Raw genomic sequence first — 25,810 nt, 5'->3', positions numbered from 1 at the left:
ACAATATTTGTGTAGTGGCTTGTGCATCTTTCACCCGGTTTTACTCAACCAATAAATGCATTAATAGCCTTTGATTATTTTGTTATCATCAAAACATCATAAGGGATTTTTCCTAAAAAAATGTCATTGACTCAATCCAATATGGTTCTTGTCAATAACATATGTCTAGAGAAATTATATTATGATTTTGAAGGAAACAAAACTATTATACTTTGTTGAAAAGACTTTGTAAAATTCTTTGAGGAAATTCTACAAATATATCATTACGTCTTATACATAAGTTGCTAAATGTCTTATTCTGAAAGAAGTTGGTTTCTAGACAGAGGCGGACTCATATGAAACACATATGGCAAGACATATTTTGATCCTCAATTAATCGTTATTGTTGTCATAAACTTACTCTTAAATGTTTATTAGGAAAATATCCCTCATTAACGGTCAATAATCTAGTTTAGTACTTCGTTCCTAAGTTATATTGATTGACCAATAATTTAAAAGATATTGTTGTGACTTTCTATACGAGTAATCTTGATTGATTGACAATCACCCCGTAGATAATTTTTCCTTTATTAGAAGCTTGATATATGGATTCAAGGATTTGATTATATAGCGGCGAAAAAATCCCCTCAAATCTCTAATGTCTTCAATCTAAACAGCTACGTGATTCTTATTCATCAATCTATCAACGGCTAGTTTGAAGATTGATCCTCGGTGTGGTTCTATCTAGAGGAAGCTTGGGTGACGAGGAGTATACGGGGTGGACAAGGTTAGGAGAGAGAGAGAGAGAGAGAGAGAGAGAGAGAGAGAGAGAGAGAGAGAGATCATCATCAATATCTCAAGAGAGCTATACATATTGTCTACTTGCGCTTAAGTGAGATCTAGTGAGAGATGTAATACAGAGTTCAACTGTGTAGAGTAAGATAGCTTTAGTAAAAGCAACCCTTGCTTCTGTTGGAAGTGTTTATGATCAAACAATCACATCTATCTATAATCTCTATTTTGATTACTTGATGGAATCCAACTAGTAGGCTATTAGTGCAGGAGAATAGACATAGGCTTTACTAAATGCTGGACCACTATAATCTAATGTGATTTATTTTCTATTTTTTACTTGCATTTATTTGATGTTTGATAGAAGCACATCATAGTTTTGTTTTATATATATCCTTCCCTATCAAACTTGAAGCATTTATTTTCGCATTATTAAACCAAGTTTGATTATATTCACTTATTCGCCCCCTCTAGGTAATACTATAGCAAACAACAATTGATATCAGAGCCTAAAACTTGTTACTTGAGGTGTTTACTTCTAAGCTAAAGATCTTCAATGGCTAGCATTCTTGGAGCAAGAATCATGGAAGGTTAAAGCTACACCAGGCCTCCATACTTTGATGGAAAAGACTACAATATCTAGCAAAATAAAATGAAAGCTTTCATCAAGTTAACTAATTCACTAATGTGGGAGGTCACGCAAAATGGAGCAAATCTAGCAGCCTCAATGTCAAAGAAGTTACAGAAGAACAGGAAATAATCAATCCCACTGATCTGTCTATGAGAGAAGCGTTAGATTCAAAAGCTCTTTATTCTTTTTATTATACTTTATCTCCAACTCGATATAACCGTGTATGCTCTTGTGAAATAGCAAAGAAAATTCTAGACAATCTTCAAGTCACTTATGAGGGAACTAACGTAGTCAAATTGAAACAAAGACAAATATTTTACTTGAAAAATAGGGATCTTTCAGAGTGCAATCTGATGAATCTTTTACTGATATGATTAATAGGTTTACTGATATTGTCAATGGTTTGACTTATTATGGAAAGGAAGTCTCTTTAGCAAAAAGAGTAAACAAAATCCTGAGGAGACTCACTAAAGAATGGAACAACATCAAAACCTCAATTCGAGAAACCCAAAGATGGTGCCTCCATCAGTTGACGAGCTTGTTGTAATTTTAATGTCTTATGAATTTGAACGCCTGAGTGATGAGGATGATTCCAAAGGCAAAAATGAAATTGCTTTCAAATAATATATATATAAAAACACTCAAATGATGCATATTCAAAGGAAGATGAAGATGATGAAGAAATAGCCTTGATGGTCAGAAAATTCAAAAGAATGACTAGAAAAGGAAGAAACTTCAAAGGAAGATGACAATTCATGCAACTTGAAAAATCCTCTATCGACAAAGAAGAAGGTAAGGATGTAATTTGCTTTGAGTGCATGAAACAATGCCATATTAAACCCAGCTATCCACTTCTAAGAAATCATATCCACGTTTATCCCACCTTCCAATGGATATTTCTATCGGGGTTATCTTTTTCATTTATATCCGACTTTATCATATGTTTGGCAAGAACCACCCTCGAGATATGATCAATTTTATTCAATCTCAACTTTTATCCTTACTCACACACGTAGCCTCGATTTTATGTAGGCTTGGTTTGGGGTTTCTCTCAAGATATCACTTTCCTATTTTGGCTCAAAGGGATCACATCTTGGGAAATTGAGACATTATCCTCTAATTTATAGGGTTAATATCACCAAAAATTCCAAACTGGTACACCTATGATAAATTTACTCTAAATTATTTTTTTGATCATGAAAAATCCCAAACTGATATACTTGTGACCTCCATCAAGATCAACGGCCGAGCAGTCCCACTGAATATGTCACTATTGGACATAGGCGAAGATGGCAACGGGGGAACAAAAATCAGCACCGTTGATCCTTACACCGTGATGGAGACATCGATCTTCGAGGCGGTCCTCAAAGTATTCATGGAAGAAACCAAGGGCGTGACTAGGATTCCTAGTGTTGAGCCCTTCAAGTACTGCATAAGCTCCAAGAACCTGGGGAGTGCAAGAGTCGGACCGCCCGTGCCCTCCATCGATCTGGGGTTGCATGATGAGAGTGTGTCTTGGAGGATCTTCGGCGTGAATTCGATGATGCATGTGAAGGATGTTGTCTTGTGCTTGGGGTTCGTTGACGGCGGCTCGAACCCGAGAACTTCTGTGGTCATCGGAGGGCATCAATTGGAGGACAATCTCTTGGAATTCGATCTCGTGAAACGGAGGTTGGGGTTCATTTCCACGCTCTTGTTCATGCAAACTACCTGTGCCAACTTCAACTCTACTTCTTCTGTTAAAGAAGTGGAGACTTTGGTATCCAAGAAAAGGTGGATTATTTGGTTCCGCAATGTGATTAAAAGTGGCCCTTCCTTCCGATAAACGAGAATTTTTTTTTTTATAAAATAACATACGCAACAGCAACATGACAAAGAAAAGGAAAATAATTCCTTAACAGCACTATCAAAAGACAGTAAAATTTAGACCATAGATCTAGACACTGTTACCGCGTGTTTTGTATATAGCACTCATTGATTAAGAGATCGTATGGTCAGAAATAACCGACAATACTATGAGACTGTCAGATTAGCAGCTTTCTAGAGAAAATATTGCATATCCCTTTGGTGCCCCTCATTTTTACCCAAGCCCATTCATTAAAGGACACGTGTCTAATGAGCCCACATTTCAAATTCTCGGAAATCTTGATCTCCTTCACTTTCTCTCTCCCATAAACAACCCCTCCCTCTTTCTTCTTCCTCTTTCTTCACTCGTCCTCAATGCTCTATCTGTAACCCTCAAATTCAACAAACATTTTGTGAGTGAGAAGGTCTATCTCAATTTTTTGTTCAGCAAGAAAATGTACAAAGCTCCGTCAGTTTCGTACCTCGGCCCTGGCTACCAACTTGCTAGTCCTCACCAATGCCAAGCCCGACAAGCTCTGTGGTGAGATCTCGGCCGCCAACGAGCTGACCCCCTTCCCCTTTCTTCTTCCTCTGCCTTCCTCACCTGCACCAAGATCTTGGCCTCCGTCAACTACACCATTGCCGGCCAAGCGACGGAAGTCGCTAACCCGTATAAATCAAGAATTGAATCGCAGAGAAATAAGAACACATTCATACGTGCAACAAAAAGCAAAGAAAACATGAATTTTTATTTGCTCTTGCTGTGTTTGTGAAGGAAAGAGAAAGAGCGTTGGAGAAGAGAGACGGAGAAGAGAGAGAAGGTGGATGGGTGTTTTGGAAGAGTGAGTGAGAAAAAGATTTCTAAAAAATCTAGACTGTTGACCCCCCTAACCATGTCTCATTCCTTAGTAGCGCTACAAGAAATGTAACCTTTAGTAACAATTAGTTAGTGTATTAGGATTGATTGTTAATCGCCACTAAAAAACATTGTAAGCCAAGATAACGATACCATAACATCTTCATAATTAGAATCTAGAACACAATAATGAGGGAAAGAGAAATCTGCTTGAAATTCATCGTTTATGATGCGGAATAAAGATGATCCAACACTTAAGTAATTCTCCTCTATTGTCCCACTCAATGAGACTGCTCTTCATAAATCGTGCTCTTTTACTACTCTTTATGTGAGGTTATTTGTGCATTATGGTTAATGAAGAGACTTTAGCAATATTATAGAGTTTTGAGCCACAATCTCATCACAGGTCGAGCTTTACATGACACACACAAATTAGGCTCATGTTTAGCTTATTAGACGAACCCAGTAAAATGATAAATTTCAATATCAATTATTATTGCACACATCAGAAAAATTCTTACATTCTCTCACTTGAGATATATTGATTGAAAATGTATTGTATGTGCGCACCTTTATATTGGTCTATAGATATTTTTAATAGTCAATCCGATCTCATAAAATCTTAAATACCAATCATTGCGATAACGGCATAATAAACACAGAATCGTCCATGGTCACAAGTACTTTTAACTATGCTGATAATAGATTCAATATGGCGGTGTGGCAATTGGATAACACCTCATAAGAGTCACACCTAATGTGTCATCCCTTTTATTAGTCCACATTCTCTCTCATTAAGTGTCACAAAATCTGACATCTCACCGGAGAATATCCTTCTAGCTCCAATGAACCTACATATGCCTTATTCTTATAGTTAACTTTACTTTATATGTAACAAAATATATCCTTAAGACTAATACTTAAATGCTCCTAGTCTTTACTCGGGGTTTACATAATACCTTGAAATTTTCATCGAATATATATTTAACATGATAACAATACAATCATGAACACTTTATTGAACGCAAAAGAGTTTATATATGTCAGAATTTTACAAAATGTAATAAACCCATATGTAAACTTTATTAGAGCAAAACCAAAACAGCTCCCACTATACAACTGCATCACATGATACTTCTACGCCCATGCAAATGACATGTTATTTAAATACACAGGGTCAAAGATCTTTAGTTAATGATTTGCAACCATATAATTGGTAGAAATATGCTCTATTGCAATGTCATTATTTTGAACTATTTTATGGTCAAAAACTTGACTGCCAATTGCTTAGATTCCTTGAGACATTTGTTCTTGATAAACAACACTGTATAATTATTGTCATAATACAACCGTATGGGTCTATTTACAAAGTCAAATATGACTAACTTCCTCATGAGGTTACAAAGCCAAATAGCAAGAGTAAAGGCCAAAAAACATGCTACAAACTCTGCTTGAATGGTAGAGGATGATATAGATTTATGTTTCTTGCTTTTCCATGATATTGCACTTCCTACTAACATAAAGATGTATCCCGTTGTCGATGAGCCAGCAAAGTCCGCATTTGAATACCCTACTAGCTATAGGTCTTCTTTAAGTGCCTCAAAACCTCTTGGCAATAACCTAGTGATTATGTCCTAGATTTAATTGATATACGTGACGTCCCGGAAATTCGACTTTTGGAAGGGGCCTAAATTCAATAAAAAGATGAATATTAAATTCAATTGGCATTATATTTTGGATCGTAAGGAATTAAGAGACGAATTATGGACGATTCTCGAACATCAATCAATTTAGTTTAAGCCACATAAAACTTAGTCGTCGTGAGTTAGGATAGAAATCCTAGCGCCCGAGCCTAACCCCGACCGAGCTTGGCCTATAAAAAGACCAAAATACCCTCCTTTTAGTATGCTAAAAATCTATTCAATTCTAAAATGCCAAATTACACTTTTGCCCCTCTCTTTTATTCACTAGAGTCCAAAATTTTCAAATCTTCCTAGTGGGCCCCTCCTTGTCAACCCTACCACCAACCCATCAAGTCAAGTCAATCCCTCACCCACTCTTCTCTCTCTCTCTCTCTCTCTCTCTCTCTCTTCCCTCTCTCCTCTCTCTTGGCAGACTCTCTCTCCCTATTCCTCGCACGACACCTCCCCCGAGCGAACACTCCTCCTCCTTCATCCATCGGTTTTGTGCGACACCAGCCCCCAAGTGACACCACCACTACCTTGCCGCCTTGCTGCTAGCCCGACGCCGCCACCTCACCATCATCGTCGACCCGCAGGCCGCCGGAAGCTCTCTTGGACCCCTTGTTCCGTTTCGGCTTCCGTGGGCGGTTCAAGCCACGTCCGCCCTTACCACCGCTTCCAACCACCACCCCCCACCATGCCGTCCTCCCCTCGACCCCCAGGCTCCCGCACAACCGTCGCCGACCACCGTAGAGCCGCGAATCAGCCCAACGAGTAAACGTGCTCTATTTTGGTCCCGGTTTCCTTCCACCCTTGGTCGCAGCTATCCCAGCCTCCTCCGCCACTCTCCACCACCTCCACCCATCGTTCTAATATGCCACCACCTCCTCCAACTCCCCCAAGCTATACCCCCGACCTAAGTCACACCGAAGCCGCTACCCTCTCCCGTTGGTCCTATGAACCCCGCGATCCCGAGGCCCAACCCTCACCGAACAGCCAACCACTACCTCTAAACTCTAGCCGCCTCCTCCGCCACATCCCGAAGCCCTCGTGTCGCCGCCGACCTTCCGCACCGCCCTTAACCAGCCCCAGTAACCCGAGGACCCCGGAGTCGTGAGCCACCCGAGGGCCGCTACCGCCGTCGTCAAGAACCTCTATAGCTTTCGTTGTCATCGCCCGAGCTCGTTAGTTGTGAGTTAAACCTCTAAACTCCGATTAGGGTATTAATTGCACTTAGGATTAGTTAATTAGCTAGTTAAGGTGTTTAGGTAGCTTAATTACGATCGGATTAGTTAGAAACATGGTTTAGGCTAAATGGCCATAATCGGTTAAGTTAGTTGGATTAGCTAGGTCGTCTATAGCTAATTGATGATTAAAATTGATTGATTGAGGTTGATTGATCGCGAGCGAGCGATAGGTAAAGACGAGTGCACGAACGACTGTCGTTTGGAATTGGAGTTGATAGCGAAATCGACTAACTTCATTTAATTAATCGTCTCTTGAATTGTTGATTTAAATGCATTGGTCGACTTCTGGTTATTATGGGTGCTTGATTGGAAGCTAATCGCCTTGTATTGCTTGAAATGACAATCAATAGAAATTGCGCGTTCATATGATCACGTGTGAGACTAAATTACATGTTTTAGCATGAAAACGGCCTTGACCCAAGTCTTTGAGTATGCATGTACGAGCATTCGACTAAATTCAAAGAAATAAGTCGGCTAAATGTCGAAGTGTTTGAGTGGTCGCATAATTGAGAATTCCGACAATCATTTTTTTTCTGATTGGTCGGTCTTGACAATCATTGTCTCCTAATTGTTGAATGCACGTCGGTCATTGTCTTTTGGCTATTCGTTTACCGATCACAGCTTGTGAAGGACCGAAGCCTTTATAAGGATTCCTGTTAGTTACGTGTCGTGTCGACAATCATTTTCTTTTGGTTAGTCTAGCGGAGTCACATGGACTATCAGAAGCCGTTACCAAAAGTAAGGGACGATGCCCGATCTTGCCAAGAGAACACCAACCGACTAGTGTCTTGGACTTAAGGGTGTATTTGATAATAATTGGACTACGCGTGATGTCCTTTGTATGCAAGTGACATGATGTTTTGCCAATGATTTGGTTGGTTTAACTGTCATGTCATGTCGTGTCTACATCGCATTATGTGTGGCTTACGGAGGGTAAGCTTGCATGTGGCTGATATATTTATTATGTGACATTGTATTTGTCCGGTAGGATACTTTGAACGAATCAACGCCCTAGCAGAGCTTAGGTGTAGATTCACCGAGATTATTCTCACCCTATTGTTTAACCTTTTAGGTCCCAAGTGATAGAGAGGCCTATTAGATTCGGGGTTCCGTCTCACCAGTCATTTAATATCACGTCCTATCTAGTTGTAGGTACAGAGCATGTTTGGGAGCATCACGTCACGACACTCTGGGTTAATGAGGGGATGTCACATCCGATGGCTTATCTCTTTAAGGCCTGGTATTTCAGGGATGATCTCTTCGGCCAGCTCCGTGAGTTTGAAGGTCTGCCTAACTCGACCATTTATGCCCCCGCCTGGGACTCGATAAACATTGATACTCCCGATGGGGAGATTGTGACGTCCTGAAATTTAGTTGATTGAAAGAAAATTTCAAATTCCAGCATCTAAAGTGAAATTTGATCTTGAAGTTTTATTAGTCGATGATTGGCTATCCCGAAGCAATTGTCAGAAAAAGTCAAGTTTGAATCGTCAAATTTTGACTCGTAAAATCGATACTCGTCGCGTGTTATTTTGGCCTCGTCCGAACCCTAAAAGGAAAATACCATTTTTGCTCTTAGACAATCGAATCAAATGATGTCCGACATCCGCTTGTCAAAGTTACGTTTTTGCCTTAGTATTTATGGGTAAAGAATGAAATTATTCATGTGTGTAATTTCAAGTTTGTGGGGGCCTTTTTTTTTTTGTTGTTTTGTTTATTATTATGTTATTTAATCCTTTTGGTGTTATACGGCTGATTTGTAAGTGGGATTTGAACAAAAGGAAGGTGGGCCCCATTCCCAATTAATCCCAACTAAATCTTCATCTTCCTTCTATTTTTTTTTACCCCAGCCAAAATCCCCTATAGCTAGATGAACTCCTCTTGTTCCTAATTGATTTTTTTTTCTTCATTCATTATGTCATTCTAATGTGACGTTAGGCCAAAAACCTCCTACCCAAATTTTCCCTCACCCACGTGCCTTCCTTCTCTCTCTCATCTCTCTCTTTTTCTAGTGAAGCGACGGAACCCCCTCCCACCATCCGACTTCATCTTCTTTCTCCAGCTGCTATTTCAAGCTTCTTCTTCCTTTTTATTTTTGCCAGCAACTTGCCCGACTTCCACCCCAGCAAGAACCAACCCCATCTCCACCCGACCACCTCACTCCACCCTCACCGCCACATCCTCCGCCCATTGTCGCGCTCGCCGAACTCGGACCACTGCGACCCACGAAGACCCAGCGGTCGAGATCTAAACCCGCAATCGTTGTGACGCCCCTGGGCCGAGGGCCAACGTGGCTCGTGCGGCCGTGCTCGACGTCCATTCGACCCACACCACCGACGCCACTCATCCTTGCCCCTCCGTCTCACCTTGACGTCACCGCACCTCCTCCCCCCCCGGACCTTCTGTTTTGCTGTCACGCGACCCCACAAGCCGCGATAGGGAGCCAACGCAGCTTGCGCTGCCGTGCTCTGTCCACGATCACTTCCAATTGGGCCGTCCTCGCCGCCGACGGCCGTTCGACCACCCCGCACCCTTGATCCGACCACCCACAGCCACCACCACCTCCTGTTATGTTGCCGACGCACTTGCTGTGAAAAATAACCGCATGACCCGAACCGAAGTCGACTCGTGAACTTGAACCGACTCGGACCGACGACGCGCTAATCCGAGGACCAACATGCGAGTTCCGTTGATTGCCGCAAACCCGAACGCGGATTTAAATTCAAGCTCGCGCCTTCTCGCGCCCGACCCGACGTTAAACGCAGGAGTTGTGAGTTAACCCCTAAACTCTGAATAGGGTGTTAACTACGTTTAAGGATAGATTTAATATTATTAACGGTAAATTAGATTATTCGATTGGTGCTGGATAATTTAATCGTCTGTCATCAAACTATTTATCCGAAATCAAGTTCGCTAAATATGTTGGTAATATTAACTGGAATATGGATTAATTAATCGCGTCGGATTAATTAAGTGGGATTAGTATAGTTAATTACATTAATTAATTATTACTGTGCAATTATTAATATTGGGTGATTATTTGATAACTGTAGAATATTATGACTTATGTGCACGTGATGATTGATTTTTCTAGTTATAAATGCAAAATTTGGTGAATAATATACATGTATATGTAATTGCATGTGAACCAGAATTTTGAGCATAAAAATGGCATTGAGCCAAGTTTTGAGCACGATTGTTTGTGGGTTCATTTGAATTAAATGCAAAAATATAAAATCGATTGGTTGCCTATCGTGCTTGTGTGATCACATATTGGATACCGTCTTCTCGGGTATGTGAGGACGAAGCCGACCCCCGGGTACGAGGGTTCGAGCCTAGTAAGTTCGTGCCGAGGGTATTAGGAACCACACGATTTATCGGATGCCGGTCACGACTTGTGACGGACCGACACTCTTTATAGGAATGCCCGACTATTAGTCCATGCCGAGGGTACTTAGAACCACATGGCTTGTCGGTCGCTGTCGCCGAAGGAATGGGACGAAGCCCGATTCTGTCGGAAAAGCATGGTTTTCCTAGACCGGGATCGGTCATTAATAACTGGAACACGTGTGATGCATTGTGTATGCAAATTGTGATGAGTATTCTAGTTATATGCCTTGGCTGTATTCAATTGATAACATGTTTTATGAAATGTTCATGTGTGGGCCAAGATGTGGTAAGATTGCATGTGATTGACAATTCGATATTATGTTTGAGCATTGTAATATGAGGTGAGTTGCATGTTATTAATATGCCATTGATATTGCTTTGTATGCATAGAACGCCTTGAGCGAGTCAGTGTCCTACACGGACTTAGGCGTTGATTCACGGGGATTTTATATCTCACCCGTTGTTATTAAATGTTTTCAGGGCGGTGGTGCCGTTAGTATGCCCGGTGAGGTTTGGAGTCCCAATAGACCAGTCCTATGACGTTACTCATCTCCCTATCCCCGGGTCCGACCTGATTTGGGAGTACCATATTACGACCATCTAGGTCGAGGAGGGGCTAGGCTTTTTGGTACCTCACATTTTTAAAGCCTGGTTCCTCCGAGATTGTGATATTTTATATGGACAGCTCCGAGGATTTGATGGACCACCATCTGTGCCCTCGAGCCGGACATGGGACCCTATGGATCTAGACATTCTAGATGGGGAGGTTGAGGATCTATATAGTGATGTGGACTCTACCCTTGGACCACCGTCGAGTTTCCACCCTTGAGCATGACCGTAGAGACTTTTTGATGCGACCTTTTTGTTATGACCCGAGAGGGTGAGAATGGCCCCTCTAGTTGTTGTAGATACAAGTTAACCCCGATGACCCCTATATTTTTTTGTTGGTCACGTGGAGGCACCCTAGAGAGTGGGCTTGTAGATATTACTACGAGATCCCGAGGTTACCACTTTGTGGATAAAAGAGCTAGAGAAGACTTTCGCTTTATTGAGATGCAATGATGAAGACAAGGTGACTCTAGCAGTGTATCGGTTGCAAGGGAATGCTCACATCTGGTGGGAAACCTCACGTGGAAGGATCTTTCCGGAAGGTACGGTTCCAATGTGGGATGCCTTCGTGGAAGCCTTTAATGGCAAATATTTTTCTGATTGCGCCGAGGAATGGAAGATGGATGAGTTTATGCGTCTACGCCAAAACCAGATGACGGTGGACCAAGACGAGGCTAAATTTGCTGAACTGTCAAGGCATGCACCTATGATGGTTGAAGATCCAATGGACAAGGCAAGAAGATTCAAAAACGGGCTGAAACCGGAGCCGAAGGACCGCTTGGTGCCACCGAACCCGAAAGACTACAACGAACTGTATGAAAGGGCTCGGCTGATCGAGAGGAATATGATCGAAAGGGTTGCTGCGTGCGGATCACGATTTGTGTCCACCGGCGGGAATAATCGGAGGTTTGGCAAAGGACCGATTTCCGGAGAAAGATCAACCATTCCACCTAACCGGAGGAATGCTATGGGGAAGCTAGCTTTTGGTAATGGAGGAATATGCCGATTCTGTAATCGGAGGCATGGGGCCGCCCCGTATCCCTTCAGAAATGGTGCCTGCTTTGGTTGTGGCCGGATGAGCCATCGGGTTAGAGATTGCCCTCGGAGGCAAGGAAGAGTTCCAGTGCAACCGCAGCGGGGAGGACAGTCATGTGGGAATGCACCTCGGAACAACCGAGACCGACCCTCGGCGCAAGGAAGAGTCTATGCGGTGACTAGAGATGAAGTGAGGGATTCGCCTATTGTCACGGGTACGGTCTTCTTGAATGACCATATTGCATATGCGTTATTTGACCTTGGAGGCACGCACTCTTTTGTTGCTGAACAATTTGTTAAATTGGTTGGGTTGAGTCCAAAACCATTGGGAACGATTTTGAAGATATCTACTCCGCTAGAAGATAGTATAATATCTGTTGTAGGTTGTCCCGCTTGTAAATTGGTAATTTGTGGCCGTAAAGAAAAGATAGATCTGATCATGCTAGAAATGCATGATTTTGATATAATTATTGGCATGGATTGACTCACTAAGTAGAAAGCCATGATGGATTGCTATCGTAAGGTGATCCAGTTTAACCCTCTAAATGGAATTAGTTTTGAATTTATCGGAAGTCGAGTGGAATGTCAACCTTGTTGATTTCATCATTAGAAGCAACTCGTTTGTTGGAAAATGGCTATGAAGGATATTTGGCAGCAATAGTTGATATGTACGTGTAAGAGCCGAGGATGGAAGATATTGCGGTGGTATGCGAGTTTCCCGATGTTTTTCCACAAGAGTTGCCAGGTCTACCACCGGATAGAGAAATTGAATTTGTAATTGAGTTAGCACCGGGAACGGAACCGATTTTTAAAGCTCCGTACAAAATGGCATTATCAGAGCTAAAAGAACTGAAAGTGCAGCTACAAGAATTACTGGATAAAGGGTTTGTTCACCCTAGTGCATCACCTTGGGGAGCACCTATACCTTTTGTGAAGAAGAAGGACGGAACGTTACGTGCGTGTATAGACTACAGACAACTCAATCGGGTGACGATCAAGAATAAGTATCCGTTGCCAAGGATCAACGATTTGTTCGATCGGCTCCAAGGAGCTTCGGTATTTTCCAAGATTGACTTGTGGACGGGATACCATCGGTTGAGAATTCAAAAAGAGGATATACCGAAAACGGCATTTAGGACGCGTTATGGTCATTATGAATTCACCGTAATGCCGTTTGGCCTAACAAATGCGCCTGCTGCTTTTATGGACCTAATGAACAGGTTGTTTAAAGAATACGTGGATCAATTCGTCATAGTATTTATTGACGATATCTTGGTGTATTCGAGAAGTTTTGAAGACCATGAACAGCACCTTAGGACAATTCTGACAACCTTAAGGGAACATCGGTTGTACGCCAAGTTGAGCAAGTGCGAATTTTCGTTGACTCGCGTGGCATTTTTAGGCCACGTGATTTCCGATGAAGGAATATTCGTGGATCCAACCAAAATTGAAGCAGTCATGGATTGGCTACGACCTACTACGGTGAGAGAGATTCGAAGTTTTCTAGGATTAGCAGGCTATTACGGACGCTTCGTGGAAAGGTTTTCAGCTATAGCTATGCCACTAACGCGACTACTGAAAAAGGACGTGAAATTTGAGTGGACGGATAAGTGCGAGCGTAGCTTTCAAGAATTGAAGCATAAACTAACTACAACGCCCGTCCCGACAATATCGTCCGGCCCTGGAGGATTTGAAATCTACAGTGATGCATCTCATAGAGGATTGGGTTGTGTGCTAATGCAATATGGAAAGGTGGTTGCATATGCGTCTCGTCAATTACGGCCTCATGAGTTAAATTATTCGACGCATGATCCGGAATTGGCAGCAATTATTTTTGCTCTTAAAATTTAGAGGCATTACTTAATTGGTGAACAGTTTCAAGTATACACTGACCATCAAAGTCTCAAGTATTTATTCTCTTAGAAGGAGCTAAATATGAGATAGCGTCATTGGATGGAATTACTTAAAGATTATGACTATGAGATTTTGTACCATCCGGGTAAGGCTAATAAGGTTGCGGATGCTTTGAGCAGAAAGTCGGTGATTGCTCAATTACAAGTCCATGAATGGCGACTTTTAGAACAAGTGAGAGACTCTGACTTTAAGCTAGAGGTAATCCACTCGTTGACTCTCATAGCTACGCTAAGAATTGAACCGGAAGTGCGGGCGAGAGTTAAAGCTTTGCGGTTGACGGACCCCACTATTCAAAGGATCCTTCAAGAAGATTCAGCCAATAGAAGAAATGATTTTCAAGTGGCCGACGATGGGATATTGAGGTTTCGAGGACGTCTTTGTGTGCCTACTAATGAAGATTTAAAGGAGGAAATTTTATCGGGAGCACATCGTAGTAGCTACGGTATTCATCTTGGTAGCACGAAGATGCATCAGAATTTGAAGCAACATTTCTGGTGGAACGACATGAAGTCCGATATAGCTAAACATGTTGCAAAATGCTTGACGTGTCAACAAGTGAAGGCGCACTATTGCAACCCTGGCGGATTACTGCAACCATTAGAGATTCCAGAATGGAAATGGGAGACCATCACAATGGATTTCGTAATGGGACTACCAAGAAGTCGAATAGGCAATGATTCCATTTGGGTATTGGTAGACAGATTGACGAAGTCTGCGCATTTTATTGCTGTACGAAAGGACTTTACTCCGGACAGATATGCTGATTTATACATGCGACACATAATAAGATTACATGGAGTGCCGGTGACGATCACTTCAAATCGTGACCCTAAGTTCACTGCTACATTTTGGAAGAGTCTGCAGAATGCGTTGGGAACAAAGTTGCGGTTTAGTACAGCTTATCACCTGCAGATAGATGGCCAATCAGAAAGGACAATTCAGACCCTTGAAGACATGCTGAGAGCTTGCGTTTTGGATTTTAAGGGCAACTGGGAAGAGCAACTTCATTTAGTCGAATTTGCCTACAATAACGGTTTTCAAGTGAGCATCAAGATGGCACCTTTTGAGGCATTATACGGTAGACCTTGCAAGACACCAATATGTTGGGAGGAAGTTGGTGAAAGAAGTATCACAGGCCCTGAGTTGGTACAACAATCACTGGAAGCTGTTAATGTCATCAGAGAAAGACTAAAAACTGCTCAAAGCCGCCAAAAAAGTTATGCAAACAAAAGGAGAAGACCTCTGGAATTTCAAGTTGGAGATCATGTGTTCTTGAAAGTATCACCAATGCGTGGAACATCCCGATTTGGCAAGAAAGAAAAGCTAAGTCCCGGATATGTGGGACCATTTGAGATTCTAGAGCGAATTGGAAATTTGGCATATCGTCCGGCGTTACTACCAAAACTTGCTCAAGTACATGATGTTTTTCACGTGTCAATGTTGTGAAAATATGAGCACGATCCAGCTCATATATTGAGCTTTGAAGAAATTGAAGTGGATGAACAAGTAACGCATACAGAACGCTCAATAAGATTATAGATAAAAAGGAACAAGTACTCCGGAGGAAGATGATCTCTTTGGTCAAAGTGGTACGACCACACCATGGAACAGAAGGTGCAACGTGGGAGCATGAGGAAATTATGAAAGAATTGTACCCTTTTCTTTTTGAGGAAAATGAAATGTAACAGTCTTTCAATTTCGAGGACAAAATTTCCTAAGGAGGGGAGAATTGTGTCGTCTTGAAATTTAGTTGACTAAAAGAAAATTTCAAATTCCAGCATCTAAAGTGAAATTTGATCTTGAAGTTTTATTAGTCAACAATTGGCTATCCCGAAGTAGTTGTCAGAAAAAGTCAAGTTTGAATCGTCAAATTTTGACTCGTAAAATTGATACTGATCGCGTGTTATTTTGACCTCGTCCGAACCCTAAAAGGAAAATACCATTTTTTCCCTTAGACGATTGAATCAAATGACGTCCGACATCCACTTGTCAAAGTTACGTTTTTGCCCTAGTATTTATGGGTAAAGAACGAAATTGTTCATGTGTGTAATTTGAAGTTTGTGGGGGCCTATTTTTTTTTTTTTTTTATTATTATTATGTTATTTAATCCTTTTGGTGTTATACGGCTAATTTGTAAGTGGGATTTGAACAAAAGGAAGGTGGGCCCCACTCCCAATTAATCCCAATTAAATCTTCATCTTCCTTCTTTTTTTTTTTACCCCACCCGAAATCCCCTATAACTAGATGAATTCCTCTTGTTCCTATTTGATTTTTTTCTTCATTCATTACGTCATTCTAATGTGACGTCAAGCCAAAAACCTCCTGCCCAAGTTTTCCCTCACCCACGTGCCTTCCTTCTCTCTCTCATCTCTCTCTTTTTCTAGTGAAGCGACAGAACCCCCTCCCACCATCCAACTTCATCTTCTTCCTCCAGCTTCTATTTCAAGCTTCGTCTTCCTTTTTATTTTTTCCCGCAACTTGCCCGGCTTCCACCCTAGCACGAACCAACCCCATCTCCACCCGACCACCTCACTCCACCCTCACCGCCATATCCTCCGCTCGTTGTCGCGCTCGCTGAACTCAAACCACCGTGACCCACGAAGACCCAGCGGTCGAGATCTAAACCCGCAATCGTTGAGACACCCCTGGGCCGAAGGCCAACGTAGCTCGCGCTGCCGCGCTCGACGTCCGTTCGACCCACACCACCGACGCCACTCATCCTTGCCCCTCCGTCTCACCTTGACGTCACCGCACCTCCCCCCTCCCGGACCTTCTGTTTTGCTGTCGCGCCACTCCACGAGCCGTGACAGGGAGCCAAAACAGCTCGCGCCGCCATGCTCCATCCACGATCACTTCCAATTGGGCCGTGCTCAACCCCGACGGCCATTCCACCACCCCGCACCCTTGATCCGACCACCCACAACCACCGCCACCTCCTGTTACATTGCCGATGCCCTTGCTGTGGACAATAACCACATGACCTGAATCGAAGCCAACTCGTGAACTTGAACCGACGCGGACCGACGACGCGCTAATCCGAGGATCGATGTACGAGTTCCGTTGATTGCTGCAAACTTGAACGCAGATTTAAATTCAAGCTCGCGCCGTCTCGCGCCCTACCCGACGTTAAACGTAGGAGTTGTGAGTTAACCCCTAAACTCTGAATAGGGTATTAACCGTGTTTAAGGAAAGATTTAATATTATTAACGGCTAATTAGATTATTGAGTTGGGGTCGGATAATTTAATTGTACATTATCAAATTATTTATCCGAAATCGAGTTCGCTAAATATGTTGGTAATATTAACTGGAATATGGATCAATTAATCGCGTCGGATTAATTAAGTGGGATTAGTATAGTTAATTACGTTTATTAATTATTACTATGCGATTATTAATATTGGGTGATTATTGTATCATTGGGTGATTATTTGATGAATGTGGAATATTATGACTTATGTGCACTTGATGATTGATTTTTTTGGTTATAAATGCAAAATTTGGTGAATATTATACATGTATATGTAATTGCAAGTGAACCAGAATTTTGAGCATAAAAATGGCATTGAGCCAAGTTTTGAGCACGATTGTTTGTGGGTTCATTTGCATTAAATGCAAAGATATAAAATTGACTGGTTACTATTCGTGCTTATGTGATCACATATTGGATATCATCTTCTCGTGTACGTGAGGACGAAGCCAACTCTCAAGTACGAGGGTTCGAACCTGGTAAGTTCGTGCCGAGAGTACTCGGAACCACACGATATATCATATGCCGGTAGCAGCTTATGACGGACCGACACTCCTTACGGGAATGCCTAATCGTTAGTCCGTACCGAGGGTACTTGGAACCACATGGCTTGTTGGTAGCCGTCGCCGAAGGAATGGGACGAAGCCCGGTTCTGCGGGAAGAGCATGGTTTTGCTAGACCGGGATCGGTCATTAACAATTAGAACACGTGTGATGCATTGTGTATGCGAATTGTGATGAGTGTTCTAGTTATATGCCTTGGCTGTATTCAATTGATAACATGTTTTATGAACTGTTCATGTGTGGGCCAAGATGCAGTAAGATTGCATGTGATTGACAATTCGCTATTGTGTTTGAGCATTCTAATATGAGGTGAATTGCACGTTATTAATATGCCATTGATATTGCTTTGTATGCATAGGACGCATTGAGCGAGTTAGTGTCCTACACGGACTTAGGCGTTGACTCACGGGGATTTTATATCTCACCCGTTGTTATTAAATATTTTCAGGACCGTGATGCCATTAGTACGCCCAGTGAAGTTTGAAGTCCCAATAGACCAGTCCTATGACGTTACTCATCTCCATGTCCCCGGGTCCAACCTAATTTGGAAGCACCATATTACGACCTTCTAGATCGATGAGGGGCTAGGCTTTTTGGTATCTCACATTTTTAAAGCCTGGTTCCTCCAAGATGGTGATATTTTATATGAACCGCTCCGATGATTTGATGGACCACCATCTGCGCCCCCGAGCCAAACATGAGACCCTATGGATCTAGACACTCCCGATGGGGAGGTTGAGGATCTAGATAGTGATGTGGACTCTGGCCCTGGACCACCGCCGGGTTTCCACCCTTGAGCATGACCGTAGAGACTTTTTGATGCGACCTTTTTGTTATGACCTGAGAGGGTGAAGATAGCCCCTCTAGTTGTCGTAAATACGAGTTAACCCCGACGACCCCTATATTTTTTTGTTGGTCATGTGGAGGCGCCCTAGAGAGTGGGCTTATAGATATTACTGTGACTCCCGAGCGTTAAGAAGTATCTATAAAATAAATAAAAAGGTTGTTGCTAAATTATTTGATGTTATCGTTACCCTACTTTTCTATCCCTATTATTTAATTTATTGTTTGGGAATTGTAAGTTTCGCTTGCGTTAATTAAAATATAAAAATAATTGGTCGATGACGTGCCCGGGACGTCGTCCTTTTATGACCCGAGTCGATTTGGTAAGGTTGTTGCGGGCTAGGGGATCGGGCGTGACGGGAGATAGTGGATCTCGAGTCCGACATGAGGTCGTGCCCTCTCAATCGTCAGAGATTGTCCTATCATTCGCTTCTGTTAACGGTCATGCCTAGTGATTGTAGGTTGAGATGGACTTTTTGGGTGGAGCCTAGTTGCTGAGGAAGATCATGATGGAGTAGTCTTTTGAGAGTAGATGAGAGTTTAACCTTACCCGACTCCGGTATCTTTTTGAGAGTCTTAGAGGGCCACCCCGAAGCATGGGGTTGTATATGAGTTGGTAGCTCTGTAAGGTTAAAGATCATCTATTCAATTTTTTGAAATGAATTGCCTCTTTGCCTGAATGAATGTTGTGCTTATTTCTTGCTTTATTATCCTTGTTGCTTTTATATGTTTGGGAGAGTTCACATTTCCACATACGCGTAAGGGCATAGGTCGATAGTGCACCCAGGATGCTATCTTTCGTGACTTAAGGGTGATTTGGTAGGAATGCCGTGGGCCCGAGAGTCGGAGCGTGACAATATCTACCTAGAAGCCCTATTACAAAAGCAATATTTGATCTAATGCAAACTTGAGCATACATGATACTTTCAAGTGCACAAGTATAAGGTCTTTTGTTGATAGTGCTACAATAGGCGATAGTGTCTCGAATACTAATGATTGTGTCTTGTTTGTCACTGAAGATTTTTCGTTCATCGGATGGATTATGGAATATAGTGTTAGTTTCATAATACATCAAACATTAACTAATTTATTACTTATCAATGCATAGATAGTGTCTTTTGTTGATAGTGCTATAATAGCTAATGGTGTCTCGAATACTAATGACTTTGTCTTGTTTGTCATTAAAGATTTTTTGTTCATTGAATGGATTGTGGAATATGGTATTAGTTTCATAATACATCAAACATTAACTAATTTACTACTTATCAATGCATGGATAGTGGTAAATTGCATTTGGTAAACAATGCTGACTATGATATTATGGGTGTTGGTGATGTCGGCATTGGAATGGGTGATGGAATCATGAGAATATTAACTAGAGTGAGGCATGTTTTGAATCTATGTTACATGGATACTCTCCGGAAACCTTCGTGTTGTGTCGTGTCGGACACTCTTCGACACTCTGACACTATTCGACATGTGACGAACACATGGTCAACACTCTAAACACACCAGCAACACACGAGTTCAGCATTCGGACATGTCATTTTCGACATGTACAAGTTCAATTTTAAGCATTCTCAATGAATTAGGGGTCCAAATGTAGATTTATAAAATATATATTTACTTAAGTTGTATATCCAGCCACTCCAAAATTGACATACCCAATCAATCCAAAAAACCTAATCGTGAATCCCTAATAAAAAAAAAGAAGAAGACACTCATCACTAATAGTTATATACATGATAATTTATCATGTATATATAAAATATATATTTAACATATAAAGTGCCTTAACGCATCGAAATATTTTATTTTTTGAGAAATTCTTTCCTCGTACGAGCGGCTTCCATTTTGCTGGATAAAACCCACACCATTATTGCTACTTCAATGTGTGGTCTTGTCAAGAAAGAAAAATCCTCGTTTGTCTCACCTTTTGTCTCTTTACGTGTTAAGACCCATTTGCCCTTACAAAGGAAAAAAAGAAAATGAGATTAAAAAAAGAATGCCCTTTTTTCTGTCTTTTAGTGGCTAAGCATTTTTCACGCGCAAACTTGAAGGCAATCAAATTTTGATCAAACCAACATCTTCCAATGGGTCGATTCCAAGACCGCCTTAAATTCGAGACACAATTCAACGGAGGGTGACAAGAGATGGAGGATCTAGGTGGCAAGAGCCATGTGAAGGCAAAGATCGAATGGATAGTTTAGAAAATTGACAAACGCGACGGGTATTCTTTAGATTCAATTTATGTGTCCTGTTAACTATGCCACGTTAACATATGAGAGTTTAACCTTACCCGACTCCGATATCTTTTTGAGAGTCTTAGAGGGCCACCCCGAAGCATAGGGTTGTATATGTAGTTGGTAGCTTTGTAAGGTTAAAGATCATCTATTCAATTTTTTGAAATGAATTGCCTCTTTGCCTGAATGAATGTTGTGCTTATTTCTTGCTTTATTATCCTTGTTGCTTTTATATGTTTGGGAGAGTTCACGTTTCCGCATACGCATAAGGGCATAGGTCGATAGTGCGCCCGGGATGCTATCTTTCGTGACTTAAGGGTGATTTGGTAGGAATGCTGTGGGCCTGAGAGTCGGAGCGTGACAATATCTACCTAGAAGCCCTATTACAAAAGCAATATTTGATCTAATGCAAACTTGAGCATACATGATACTTTCAAGTACACAAGTATAAGGTTTGGACCAAAAAAAAAAAAGTACACAAGTATAAGGTCTTTTGTTGATAGTGCTACAATAGCTTATGGTGTCTCGAATACTAATAACTGTGTCTTATTTGTCACTAAAGATTTTTCGTTCATCGGATAGATTATCAAATATAGTGTTAGTTTCATAATACATCAAACATTAACTAATTTATTACTTGTCAATGCATGAATAGTGTCTTTTGTTGATAGTGCTATAATAGCTAATGGTGTCTCGAATACTAATGACTTTGTCTTGTTTGTCATTGAAGATTTTTCGTTCATTGAATGGATTGTGGAATATGGTATTAATTTCATAATACATCAAACATTAACTAATTTACTACTTATCAATGCATTGATAGTGGTAAATTGTATTTGGTAAACAATGCTAACTATGATATTGTGGACGTTGGTGATGTCAGAATTGGAATGGGTGATGGAATCATGAGAATATTGACTAGAGTAAAGCATGTTTTGAATCTATGTTACACGGACACTCTCCGGAGACCTTCGTGTTGTGTCGTGTCGGACACCCTCCGACACTCTGACACTCTTCGACATGTGACTAACACATGGTCGGCACTCTAAACATGCCAGCAACACATGAGTCCAGCATTCGGACATGTCATTTTCAACATGCACAGGATCAATTTTAAGCATTCTCAACGAATTTGGAGTCAAAATGTAAATTTATAAAATATATATTTACTTAAGTTATATATCCAAACACTCCAAAATTGATATACCCAATCAGTCCAAAAAACCTAATCGTGAATCCCTAATAAAAAAAAAATAAGAAGAGACTTATCACCGATAGTTATATCTATGATAATTTATCATGTATATATAAAAAAAATATTTAATATATAATGTGCCTTAACGCATCGAAATATTTTATTTTTTGAGAAATTCTTTCTTCGTACGAACAGCTTCCATTTTGCTGGATAAAACCAACACCATTATTGCTACTTCAATGTGTGGTCATGTCAAGAGAAAAAAATCCTCATTTCTCTCACCTTTTGTCTCTTTCTATTTTAAAACCCATTTGCCCTTACAAAGGACAAAAAGAAAATGAGATTTAAAAAAGAATGCCCTTTTTTCTGTCTTTTAGTAGCTAAGCATTTCTCACGCTCAAACTTGAAGGCACACAAATTTTGATCAAACCAACATCTTCCAATGGATCGGTTACAGGAATGCCTTAAATTCAAGAAACAATTCAACATAGGGTGACAAGAGATGGAGAATCTAGGTGGCAAAAGCCATGTGAAGGCAAAGATCGAATGGATATTTTAGAAAATTGACAAACGTGACGTGTATTCTTCATATTCAATTTATGTGTCCTATTAACTATGCCACCTTAACATATGATCTCATCGTAAACATCAAAAATCTACCCAGGTTGATTTGCTCCAAATTGAAATAAATCATGTCAATTGTCAACGGTACATGGAACTTGGCTCGTCTGAAAGTGCCAGACATATAAATTGCCTATATTCTTTTCTGCCCTAAGGGACGTTGAAGGTACTTACTTTGTATTGACTGAAAGTCTTCAATTAAGTAAGGGATATCTTAACCAATTCAAGTTGACTGAAAGTCTTCAAGTAATACCCATAACCGGATAAGATTGACACGTGGATTCCTTTCCAAAAGGAGGCTGTATAATGTTACAAAGATAATGGCACTTTACACATATTATTCTTACAAAGCATGTGTCATATGTGCCTTTTGTAGACGTAGGTCTAAACTTTGGAGCATCTTTACTCTCAACATACAAGATATGATGATTGCTTTATATTATTTTTAAGTGGACTTCTAGGTCGTCGAATGACTGCAAGTCGGTCTATGGCTATTTTACACTCCTTTTCATAAAAAATAATGTTCGCAAGAGATCATGAGTTCAATGTTGGAGTCACTTTGCGGAGATTTCGTTACAAGTAAAAGTAAAATTAGGAGAATGACTTTTAAACGAATATCCGCATATGCTCTCAGCATATCACAGGCAGCACCATGCCAGATCTCTTATCAACCAGTAATCATATTTTAGCCTTTATCTCATGGATCAAAATGACTAGACAAGTTACAAATTCATGGTGGGATCCCACTAAGCATTAGTTGTGAAGTTGAAGTTTGAGCAGGTGGTTTGCCTGAAGAGGAGAGAAGAGCTGAACCCAAGCCTTGATGCGGCCAGATCAAACTGCAACAGGTTGTCCTCCAGTTGATGCCCTCCGATCACTATCGAAGTCACTGGACTCAACCCTCCATCCACAAACGCCAAGCACAGCACACCCTCCTTCGCTTGCAACATCGAATTAGCCCCGAACATCGTCCAAACCACGCTGCTACTTTGCAGCACCAGGTCAATCTGCGGCACGCCCGGCCCGACCCTCGTGCTCGCGATGCCACTCGAGTCAAAGCATGCCCCGAAGGGCTTCACTGGCGCGACCCTCGGGACTTGCGAGAGCTCCTTCACGAATGAGCCGACCACGGCCTTGTAGATCGAGGTCTGCATCACGGTGTACGGGTTCACAGTGCTGATCTTGGTGCCCCCTTTGCCTTCTTTGCCGATGCTCAGCAGCGATGCGTTTAACGGGACTTGTTTCCCGTTGACTTTTATGGAGTTGACCCCGATGAAGTACTCCGTTGAGGGCTCACCAGCGAAGTAAGACGATGCAGTGCTTACCGGGTTGATGATCAGCGGAGTGTAGATGAGAGACTTCGAGACATCAATCCCAGGAAGCATCATGTAGGGCCCGTCACCGAAGAATGCAGCTCCGCTGGAGCTTGAGGATGAGCTCAAGCAAATGGCGAACTTCCTGTCGAAGCTGAAGGAATCTGAGAATTGAGATGGAAGTGAAATCCTAGTCCTCCCTAACCCTGCCATCCCCTCGACCCCTCTGGGCAGGCCCTGTAGGAGAAACGTGGCCCCACAGGTGAAAAGGAACTTGGGCACCGAGACGATCGGGCCCGGGCTCGACCTGTTGGTGGACCGCACTGCCACGACATCTTGGGCCACCTCCCCGTCCGTAGAGGTGCGGGTCACAGTGTTGTCCGGGGAGAGGCCGCAGGTGTTGTTGTTGCAACCGGGCAAGGGCCCGGCGAAGCAGCTGATGCAGATCTTGGACCCCGCGAGGGAGCACGGGGCAGAACGGCACCGAGCCGGGCTGTAGGAGGAGGACGTGTAGCCTCGGTTGCAGTCGACCCAGAGGAATTTTCCGCCGAGGTCGAGGGTCAGCTTGACAGGGACCAAGGGGGTTCTCTGGTGCAGGGTGGTGAGGTATTGGAGAGTTGAGGAGTCCTTGGTGACTGGAAGGACGAGTGCCTTGGGCCTGAACGAGGCCTGTGAAGTGATGGGGAAGGTGATTGGTAGAAGGATCGAACAGAACATAAGAAAGTGGAAAGAAACAGAAGCCATGGATGAGAGCTGGAGGGAGAGTTTGTAAAACTGGAAGATGCAGTTGAGAGTGGATTTAAGGTGGAGGAAGAAGAAGAAGAACAAGAAGAATGTCTTTAAATAGCATCTTGATGTCTGAACATTTTTCCAAGTTGGCTTGTGGGTCCCAACAGCGTGTTGACTAGTCAGAAGATGGCGGATTCATGACTTTGACTTTTCAAATATTTTCAGTGGGAGTTACACCCTGTGGGGTTCTTCCTCTCCAATCCCTCCCCCACTCCAATGCATTTATAATTTTTGATGTTATCGAATGAGGGAGCTTCTTATTGCTCTTGACGGTAAAAAGGGGGGAATTACTATGCTCTGTTCATGTGGTGAATAAACTAATTCAATAGATAATGCACGTGAAGGGCAGTGAATTTCCTGGAAAATGCTCTGGACGATGGCTAGAAGAATTGGTAGCTGTGTGCGTGAATCACGAAAGGTTCGATCCAATCTTAGACAAATTCCCAGTGTTTCTCTACTCCGATAACATTCGTTTGGCGATCAACCTCTGAAGTTTCATGCCGTAAAGAAGCACATTGAATTACACTTCAGTTTCTACACACGTGCCTTCGCAAACCAGCCATGAAGATCTCTATGCTTACTTGCTCTCAAAATCATCTCTTCTTTTTGTTTCTAGTCGTATGAACTTTTTATCGAATATACGTTGGACTAAATAAAGATGTTATTTCCAGTATCTTATAGAATATTAGGTAAGTATCCACGTATTCAAACTGGGTTGAATTTTTACCGTTCAGACCGATCCAATGTCGATGTAATAGCTCTCGCCATAGACAAATCCCACTTCAATCTCCTCGCCATCATCCACCTCCTCCTCCTCCTCTTGGCCAATGTCAGATTGAATGTGTCGAAACTTCCGAACCTTCGGGGAGCTGCCTAGGCATCACCGTCGTGCAAAATCTTCAGCCACTACCAATCCCTCCTCCATCTTCGTCGCGGGCTGCAATCTTCATATTCTGGGTTAAAACTCCTTCATTCATCCTTATCTTCTCTATTCCTATATGTGGAAGATAAATC

At 41.9% G+C, this 25,810-nt stretch overlaps 2 protein-coding genes across 2 annotated transcripts; one reads left to right on the top strand and one right to left on the bottom strand.

Annotated features, from left to right (window-relative positions):
- Positions 1–2,612: 2,612 nt before the first annotated feature.
- LOC115744845 (probable aspartic proteinase GIP2) lies at positions 2,613–8,399 on the top strand (the record flags this gene model as incomplete). The annotated part of the gene is made up of 2 exons (XM_048280118.1): positions 2,613–3,175; positions 8,282–8,399. Coding segments are annotated over 2 exons (681 nt in total), but the record flags the coding sequence as incomplete, so codon positions are not given.
- Positions 8,400–15,291: 6,892 nt separating this feature from the next.
- Positions 15,292–24,820, bottom strand: LOC115744896 (probable aspartic proteinase GIP2). Its single transcript, XM_030680303.2, has 2 exons — positions 23,421–24,820; positions 15,292–15,303 (listed from the first exon to the last, which is right to left on the bottom strand). Exon 1 carries the CDS (start codon positions 24,749–24,751, stop codon positions 23,441–23,443), a length of 1,311 nt encoding a protein of 436 aa, XP_030536163.1. The 5' UTR covers positions 24,752–24,820; the 3' UTR covers positions 15,292–15,303; positions 23,421–23,440.
- Positions 24,821–25,810: the final 990 nt, after the last annotated feature.

This window comes from Rhodamnia argentea, chromosome 6 (assembly GCF_020921035.1).
Source record: "Rhodamnia argentea isolate NSW1041297 chromosome 6, ASM2092103v1, whole genome shotgun sequence".
Taxonomy (NCBI): domain Eukaryota; kingdom Viridiplantae; phylum Streptophyta; class Magnoliopsida; order Myrtales; family Myrtaceae; genus Rhodamnia; species Rhodamnia argentea.
The sequence above is the reverse complement of the archived record's forward strand: the minus strand, read 5'-3'. Positions and strand labels throughout refer to the sequence as shown.

Excerpts from the sequence above, each read along its gene's own strand:
- LOC115744896 (XM_030680303.2), bottom strand. The coding sequence starts at position 24,751 with ATGGCTTCTGTTTCTTTCCACTTTCTTATGTTCTGTTCGATCCTTCTA.